The 10000-nt window shown below is 33.0% G+C and overlaps 1 protein-coding gene across 11 annotated transcripts in view; it reads right to left on the bottom strand.

Moving 5' to 3' along the window:
• Positions 1-10000, bottom strand: part of LOC122627731 (phosphatidylinositol 4-phosphate 5-kinase type-1 alpha) — a 47431-nt gene that overhangs the window by 17941 nt on the left and 19490 nt on the right. For 8 of the 11 annotated variants that reach the window (XM_043809127.1, XM_043809121.1, XM_043809124.1 and 5 more), the window contains 5 exons: positions 8825-8902; positions 6838-6891; positions 5494-5931; positions 1861-2068; positions 1043-1257 (listed from right to left, as the gene is read on the bottom strand). In XM_043809127.1, the coding sequence (XP_043665062.1) occupies positions 1043-1257; positions 1861-2068; positions 5494-5931; positions 6838-6891; positions 8825-8902 (993 nt within the window). The remainder of the gene's footprint in view (positions 1-1042; positions 1258-1860; positions 2069-5493; positions 5932-6837; positions 6892-8824; positions 8903-10000) is intronic. The other 3 variants (XM_043809131.1, XM_043809132.1, XM_043809130.1) reach the window with 2 other exon arrangements.

The raw sequence follows: 10000 nt of genomic DNA, 5'->3' as shown, positions 1-10000 counted from the left end.
TTTCTTTTTTTTTTTTATTTCTTTTCTTTTTTGTTCTCTCTAACCAAACGCGTAACATTTCGAATGTATTAAACAAAGAAAAAAAGTCGAAAGATTAAAAAGCGATTAACGATAAGTGTAATTAGAAATTTTATCGTCCACCAAAGAAGAATCGAACGAATTGAATCTGTCCATGGATCGAGATTATTCGAAGGATTAAAGCTTTTCGTTCATTTTCGAGCCAAGCGTGTTTTTCTAATCGCTGTGTTCTTATTATTATTATTTTTTTTTTCCTTTTTTCTTCTTTTTTTTCTTTCTTCTTTATTATCACTAATTAGAATTTGTTTTATTTAAGATATCGATCGAGATAAATTTAAATAAAATTCGATATGAAGAACGAGCGCGTCACGAGTTTGATAATATTTAACGTATATAACATATAATAATAATAATAATAATAATAATAATAATAATAATAATAATAATAATAATAATAAATCATAATTAGTTATATAATAATAATTACATATTTTCAAATCGAACGACACTATATATGACAAGTTGATCGAATTTACCAGTTTTTAATGTACACACGAATCCCCCCCATTCGTAAAACAATTCAAATGATTTTGCGCGATTAAATTAACAAAATAAAAAGATCAGACGATCCGATAAGAATTAAATAAAGCGAACGTGACACGTACGTGGACGTATAGAAACAAAATATAATCCTCGAGGAAACAATATAAACATTCTCGTCGATATCCTATTATCATGAATCGATTTAATTGTCATCTCTTTATCAGAGAAAAATTTATGTTGGAAATAGATCGAAGAAGATGATAAAAAGATAAGAAGAATAAGAAGTAGAAGAAGTAGAAGAGGTAAAAGAAGTAGAAAAGAAGAAGAAGAAGAAGAAGAAGATGACGACGATGACGACGATGACGACGACGACGACGACGATGACGAGGAGGAAGTAAAGAGAAGACGACGTAGTAGTAGTTGACGATAGGAGACCATCTTCATGATTTGTAGTAGATGTTGAGGGCGTAGATGAACTTACCTATGTCACCGCTGCTAGAACTTTCGGTGAACGATGGCGTCCCTTCGGTCCATGTTGGAGTCGAGCCTTCGGCACTACCGGCAGGTGGTGTCCACGTTAGACCGCCACCACCTCGACTGCTACCACCACTTTCGACGCTCAGAGATGATTTTGTCTCCCTACCACCGCTACCACCACTCCCACTTCCGCTACTCTCCAAATGTACGTCCGATATACTATAAACAAAGATCATTTTCTTTTATATATATATATATAATGTATAATATAAAATATATTAAATATATAATATTATATAAATATATACTGTATAATATATAGTATATTAAATATATAATGTATAAATATTATATGATATATATATATTATATTTATTATATATATAATATTATGTATTAAATTGTATATTAAAAATGTATATGTTGGAAATTATATATATATAATATTATATATTAAATTGTACAATAAAAATTTATATGTTAGAAATTATATACATATATACATATATATATTTTATTTATTATATATATAATATTATATATTAAATTGTACAATAAAAATGTATGTTAGAAATTGTATACATGTATACATACATACATACATACATACATACATACATACATACATACATACATACATACATACATACATACATACATACATACATACATACATACATACATACATACATACATACATACATACATACATACATACATACATACATACATACATACATACATGTATATATATATATATATATATATATGTACATATATTAAAGAAATCTTAATCTTAATTCTCCGAATAAAATTTCTTACCTCACAGCATCCTGACTGGTTTTGGTAAGAGTAACATGATGGACGACCTTGTTTTGCTTGGAATGGGCACTGCTCAGGCTGCTGGTGAGTATACTTGTAGTAACTGCTTGCTGTAGATGACCACCGGAAGCCAATGTCTGGTCGTTTGAACGGACTGCATCGTCAAAAGGTGGGGGCGGGGTGGAACAGGTAGAGGGAAGGGTGCCACCTACAAAAAGCGCAACTACAATTAGCAACTAACGAACACCGAATATTCTGCTATTCGTCGGGCATCTTTTCTTTTTCTTTTTTCCTTCTTTCAAAATTTTCTGTTTCTTTTTTTTTTTTTTCTTTCTTTTTTTTAACTGCCCTCTCTAAACGGGAGCGTTTGTGATCGAGCGATGTGATCGAGCTATTTTCTCTTGAAAGTATTCTGAGGATGCGTTTAATGGACGTCGGACAGAAGGAAGATTAATGAAGATTAGAATTAAATTTTGACTTTTTTATATCGAAATCAGGAAGAGGATTGTGAACTCGTAAGGATTATGATAAAATTCCGAATGGATTCTGTTTTTTTTTTTTCTTTTTTTTTTTTCTTTTGTAATTCTACAAGGAACGTATGAGAAATCGTTCGTGTCAAACGATTGAAATATTTTTTTTTTTCGATTTCTGTTTTTTTTTTTTTTTTTTCCTTTCTTTTCGAAGGATAATAAAGGAAAGATATTGAAATGAATATACGAAAAAATCAATTCGGTCAAAAGGATGTTAAAAAATTTGTCGGAGAGAAAGAGAGAGAAAGAGAGAAAAAATAAAAACAAAAACAAAAATGAAAAGGTAGGTGTTCGAAAAAATGGTTTCTTTTTGTTTTTTTTTTTTTAATTCTGTCTACCCTTTTGTACCTACATTGCTACGCAGGCAGGATGTATCGTAATAAAATGAAATATTTCTCACTAAGGAAACAAATTTTGGAGATAAGAGAGGATGATACTGCGATCAAAAAGAGGGTGGGCGCATTCGACTCGCGTGAACGTCCCTTTCTCCATCTCCGAAAATATAAATATATAAGATACACACACACACGCACACGCACACACAAACTAATAATACCAAGCCAAAAATCGAAGCAAATAACGCCAAGCACAAGCCACTATCGAAGACGACGATCATATATATACATGTATACATATATATATATATATATATAATATATATGTATATAAAAATAATATATATATAATATACATATAAATATAAAATATATTTATTATTAATTATATATATATATATTTATTCATATATATTCATATACATAAATACAAATACATACATATATATATATATATATCTATATATATGTATATACGTGTATAGTATATATAACAGAGGAAGGGAGAGGAAGAGAGCTAAACAGGCAAATATACGAGATTCTAAAGCATGCAGAAAGATATGTATACTTCGAAGAGAGTCGAACACAAAAAAAATATTTTTGCACACAATCGATGTCGTTTCCTCGACGTTTTATTGTTTTCTAATTTTTTATTATTATTTGTCTACTTCGTCGAACGAAAATCGATAGGTCTCGGTCGATGTCCCAATATCGACGTTCCGAGTTTATGAATTCGAAGGAAAAGAAGTAATGATGGGCGGAGAGGGAGGAGGGAATAGAAGACGTGGGTGGGACTGGATAGGTTGAAATTTGTTTTGAAACGAAATTGTGTTGCTATCTCTGTTAAACTCCGTCCTCTTTAAAAACGAAAAAAAAAAACTCTAACTGTATTATTAGGTAAAAGGATAATTTAAGTGAAATCGAGAGGAACAACTTTTATGGACGACGATAAACACGTTAAAGAAAGAAATTTGAATTGAAAAAAGAAAAATGTAGAGTGTGAGAAAGAAAGAAAGAAAGAAAGATAGAGAGAAAGAGATAGATAGATAGATAGATAGATAGATAGATAGGTAGATAGATTAGACAGACAGATAGATAGATAAATAGATAGAGTGAGAGAGAAAGAGAGATGAGATGCAGAGATGGATGTAACACGAAAGTAAGAAAATAACTTTTTATGTATATGTATGTGTGTATGTGTTTGTATGCATGTATGTATATATATATATATATATGTATGCATGTATGTACGTGTGTGTCCGCGTTCATCGCATGCAGAAACAAAGAATCGTGTAGATGTATCGTCCTTTATCATCGTTGTTAATATTTCAAACGATCTAATTGGTCCTACTCGTATAAGTGACGTGTTTTGTTGTAACCGTGCAAGAACGAATAATTCGGTTTCAATATGTCGGATTTGTTCGAATTTGTACGATCTATATGGTCGATCGATGTCAGATTTTGATCACGACGAATGGTCGCTCGATTCTCTCCACTTCTTACAGTCGTTGTCCTTGACTCTTTTCTAATAAATTCAATGGGCAATGAATCGCCCGAGTGACGATCTTTCGAGCTGGTAGAGACGATCGTTGGATCGAAGATCTTGCTTTTTTCAAATTTCTTATCAACAACAATATCTCGATCGTAATATCTCGAACGTCGACGATGAGTCTTTTGAATATCGTAGGACTCTGCGGTAACATCGACGTAACTGCTCGAACAACAGGGATCCTTTTTCAAGGACACCTTTTCTCCAATATCATCGGAACAGTCACGATCGATCTGTTTCTTCGTCAATAACGCCGGCTGAGGCGCTAATCTCTTCTTCCTTTTGACAGATCTTTCCTTGATCCTTCTTAACAATCTACTTTCCTTCTTAACCTCTAAAACCTTTTTCGAAGGATTTTGACAATATTTCTTCGCAGGCTCGTTAATCGCAAATTCGTTCGAGAATTTCTCGATGTTTCGTCGATCGACGATTTTGATCGGAGATCGCGATCTATAAACCGATTTAACGTTCGATCTGTCTCGCTGCGTCATGGCCGCTGTGATCGTACCGATCGAACCATCGATCTCCATTTTTTTACGTTTCATTCTCTCGTGATAAGTTTCCGAATGTTTCTTATCCTTTCTCGACATCTTATAATTCATGATATCATCCCTATTGCTAGGATTAATAAAATAAGTGAACTTGGCCATGCGATCGATCTTCTCCTCGGTAGGTTTATAAATCTCTCTGACGATATCCGACTTGTATCTTCCTCTTTCAGGTCTAAACGGATAAGGGCTTGTTCTGATGACGTAAGAATCATTGACCTTTTCGACGCTAACGAATTCCTCGTCCTCGTAATCTTCTCCCTCGTTAATATCCTCGACGATAAAACCCCTGTCACGAACGAGTCCATCGACGAGGCTCAAGTTATCACGGTGGGTTGGTAAAAAGGTCGGAGTGGATGCACGTGCATGCAACGTTTCGTAGGTCACGGCCGGCATTGTTGATGCGCGATCGTAGTTGTTGGTGCTGATGGTAGTTGTAGTAGTGATGGTGGTGGTAGTAGTGGTGGTAAAAATGGTTGTGGAGGTGTCGATAGTAGTAGTAGTAGTAGTAGTAGTAGTAGTAGTAGTAGTAGTAGCAGTAACAGTAGCAGTAGAAGTAGTAGTAGTAGTAGTAGTAGTAGTAGTACTGTAGGGTAAGGGACGGTGATGCAGGATAGTCGAACTTTCATGCAAGCGATATTGTCTGCTCGTGATTAGGGCTGCTTCGTCACCTCGGCTGGAAGTTACAGAAGACGAGGAGGTTGTAGCAGGTGGTCCAGGTGATCTGGCAGACCTGGACCCAGAGCCTCTAGGTGGTACAGGTGGTGGAACCTTTCCGGAAGGCACCAAATTCGGATTAGGAGGACTAGCTGCGCTTCTGCCCTTCAAAACAGCTGGATAAGTGGTCGTTCCTGCTCCAGCTCCTGTTGCCATTGTTGTTGTTGCTGCTGCTGCCGCTGCTGCTGCCGACGATGATTTCCCGATAACACCGATACCCAAAGCGTTTTGTTCTTGATGAGGAATGGCCTGTCCGGTGATGCTCAAGGCCAATGGCGGTGGACTCACTGCACCAGACGCAAGGTTAACAGGCGTTGATGTAGCGATCGGGATCGAACCAGTCGAAATGACCGTGCTTGTGGTGGTAGAGGCCGCGATATCCGTTGGACTCCCTGTTTCGTCCGATCCGAGGTTGTTGTTGTCGTCGTCGTCGTCGTTGTTGTTGTTGTTGTTGTCGTTGTTGTTGTTGTTGATCGCGACGACAGTTTTTTTTTTTTATATTTTTTTGGGGGTTTTTATTTATTTTTTTTTTTTAATCCCCGATGCCGTCGATAGGACCGTTGTTGTCCGAGACGACGTAGCGTTCGTAGGGTTGTTCATGACGATAGAAGGGTGGGGTGGTGGTAGGAGGCGTCGGAGATAGAGAGAGAGAAAGAAAAAGAGAAAGAAAATAGAGAGAAGCCGAATGAGATTGATCGTATGATATCATCGTCGAGCGATGCAACCTACATTTCTCGTATAGTTTTGCGAATAATTTCGAAGAGAAAAAAAAAAGAAGAAAAAAATTATTCTATTTGATGACGTTCCGACAAATGGGATGGACTCTTTCGATATGATTCTTTAGTCATTAGCACAAATTTTCATATCAAACATGCATATATATATATATATATATATATATGACGAATCTTGGTCGCATCGCTCGTCCTTTTTTCTATTGTTTATTTATTTATTTATTTTTTTGTTTTCATAAATATGAATGATGATATGAAGAGAAGAAAAAAAAAAAAAAAGAAAAGAAAAAAATACTATTATTATTATTGTTACAAGTTCCATCGAGAAAGAAAATTACTTTTTACGAGAGACAATTGATAATATTTTCTTATTTTTCCATAAAAGAATAAAAAGAATAAAAAAAGAATAAATAAAAGAGTTCGATAAAAAAAAAAAGAAAAAAAAATTAAATTCGTATGAAGGATAACGAGAGAAAAAGAGAGAAAGAGAGAGAGAGAGAGAGAGAGAGAGAGAGAGAGAGATAATCAGAGATTACGAAATAATTGAGATCGTGTGAAACTCACCGGGCTTCGTGGGTGACGTAGCATGCATTGTCGAGGTTCCCGTTGCCGCCACCGCTAAACCACCATACAACACCATATACCATTACCGTAATTAGAGCATACTGCTTGGGTTTTACGTCCAATCGGACAGAGAAAATTTATTTCATTATATCTTCATTTACTTATTTATTTTTCGAACGTTCATTATCCACAAATATATATATATATATATCGTCGTTGTCGTTGATGATAGATCATGATAGATCGTGAGATTTATTCTCTGTCCAATCGGTTATTGCTCCTATTAACCCTTTCCCGATAATATTATGCATTATTTAGAGATAATTCAAGATTCGAGGAAGGGACGTTCGTAATGCCAAGGAAAAAAGAAAAAAGAAGAAAAAAAAAAAAAAGAAAAAAAAAAAACAGAGGGACGATGTAATCCAAAAATTGCTCGCATTCGATCGGCATTCATTGTCAGAGAAGAACAAGAAAAATAAATAAATAAATAAATAAATAAATAAATAAACAAATAAATAATTAAGAAAGAGAGAAGAAGCAATGTATGCATAGGTTCCTTGCAAAATAGGCCGATGAAAGGTGAAGAGCTGGAATAGGGGTGAGAAAGGGTGATAACGACGAAGGTAAAGGACGAGCAAAAAAAAAAAGAAAAAAAAAGAAATGTCAACGTGATGGAATAAAACGGGATAAGTAACCATAGTTAAGTAAACGATATTTATAAGTGACAGTGATGATGATGGAAATGATAAAGAAAAAAATTATATATAAAGTGAAGTAGAATGAAAATGCATCGTTAACGGTTCAACGTGTAATGTTAGGGGTTGGTAGCATTCGATGATAATTTATAGGATAAAACTTTGCGTTGATGTATAAATTTGGATTGAAAAAGAAAAAAAGAAAAAATCAAAATACGTACACATGTTCTTTTGTTTCGTTTCTTTTTTTTCGTTTTCTTTTTTTTCTGTTTTTTTTTTTTTTTGTTGCTTTTGTTTCTCTTTTCCGTTTGCGAAGGGCTCTCTTCTGGATGTTAAAAGAGCTTTAAAGCTTCGTGGATGGGTTGGAGGATGCTGGAGAATTAGGTTTTTTTTTCTTTTTCTTTTTTTTTTTTTTTTTTATTTTCTCTTTTCTTCCCTTTTGAACTGGCTCACAAGTGGTATTATCTCTCTTTAGCGCAGAAACTCTCCAAGATATCTTATTTCGGGATGGTAGTGAAGGTTTTGGATATTGGTAGTACTAACGTGGGAGGAATGCCGCTTCTAAGTTTTTTACTGCCCTCTTCGCTGTGCTTTGCTAACATTATGTGTGATATATAACAGCGCAAAGCCATTAAAATATTATTTTTTATAGATATTAAAATTCGTCGACTTAAGAGTTTTCCTATGGATTTACTATTGTCGACTTATGTAATAGTAAATAAGTATTTTATACGTATTACGATTTTTGGAACGTTTCGTAAAAGATATTGCTATTGTAATAACGAACTTTGATGATACTTTGCACTCTTATAAGTTGCCAATTATCCTTACAAGAAGTTGATACGACATAAAAAAATAAATAAATAAATAAATAAATAAATAAATAAATAAGTAAATAAATAAAAAATGGCTGACTATACGATTAGAAAGGAAAAAACTTCGAACGTTCCAAAAATCAACTTTCGAGCATCTTACTCTCACGCTGAAACTCATTATAATTTCGATATTGTATATTTTTATTTAATCGAATAGTAGATCGATAATAAAAAAAAAAAAAAAAAGAAAAAAAAAAGAAGAAAAAAAAATTATCTCTTCCACAAAAGAAACGTTTCAACGTGAAAACGAATGTCTCGTTTAGCGGCGTAAGTCGTAAAGCGGAGATAAAAATTGTTTGATTCTAAAATAGAAATATATGAATGATTCTCAATTGAGAAAGATAATAGTATTAAGAAAAAGAGAGGAAAAAAAAATCGATCGAAAAGTATGATCGATTATGATGGTTTTGGACTTACCGGTTGAATCGAAGTCACCCTCTAATGGCCTCAATGGCCTCGTTATACTTTTTCTCTTCGAGGGGGAATGTTTCAGTGCTGTAACACAAAACGCAAAATTTGTTGTAATCTCTCACGTACGACTTTTGCATTTTTATAAACTCTGTTAAAAACAAAACATCCATTTGATAATAATAACAATAATAATAATAATAATAATAATAATAATACTAATAATAATAATAATAATAATAATCATAATAATAATATTAATATTAATATTAATAATAACAATAATAATCATAATAATAACCATAATAATAACGATAATAATAATAATAATAATAATAATAATTATAATAATACCTTGTGTAAATCGAAACTATTAATAATAAAATTGGATTAAATGTTAAAGGAGTGCCTGTTTAACGAGGAAGGTACCACTGATTTGTACGCTACTGAAGCTGCATCAGTACCGTAGCAAGATTCTTTTCTCTTTTTATTATTTTTTAAATTATTTCTTTCGTCGTACACTTGCTACAGCACTAAGTGATCACTAAGACACTATGATATATTTGTAATATACGTAAAATATCTAAATCCTGCTTGCCGTTTTTTTCTTCTTCTTCTTTTTCGTACTTCTACGATATAAAAAAAGGAAACTTTCTTTTTCTACCCTTCTCTTTATAATTATAAATATTTCTTTCTATCTAATACGCGAATTATAATACGAGGAAACAAACTACGTATTCAGGCCGACAACATCCAAAGAAAAGCCTTAACTCTCTAACAAATGCTTTTCTCTCAACAATAAATCGCTCTAATCTAACGACAAAGTGTATCTCTTAATAAAAGTTTTCTAATGATTTTTTTTTTTTTTTTTTTTTTTTTTTTTTGTTATTAACCCTCTACGTGTCTCGTTACACATGCCTTGTGTGTTCATTTTTTTTTTTTTTAATCGTCAGTAACAAATATGTATATTATACATATATATATATATGTGTATATATATATATATATAACGCAAAAATAATTTTTATACATACAGACACAGTATACTTATATATACGTACGTACGTGATCGTGAACGTCCGTCAAAAAATTTCCTAAAAGATAGCGAATCGTATACATCCGCCATTGTTATTATTATTATTTTTTTTTTTTCAATAATAATCATTGTCGATATTTTCAAGGGCA

The sequence above is a fragment of the Vespula pensylvanica genome, chromosome 3 (genome assembly GCF_014466175.1).
Source record: "Vespula pensylvanica isolate Volc-1 chromosome 3, ASM1446617v1, whole genome shotgun sequence".
Taxonomy (NCBI): Eukaryota; Metazoa; Arthropoda; class Insecta; order Hymenoptera; family Vespidae; genus Vespula; species Vespula pensylvanica.
The sequence above is the reverse complement of the archived record's forward strand: the minus strand, read 5'-3'. Positions and strand labels throughout refer to the sequence as shown.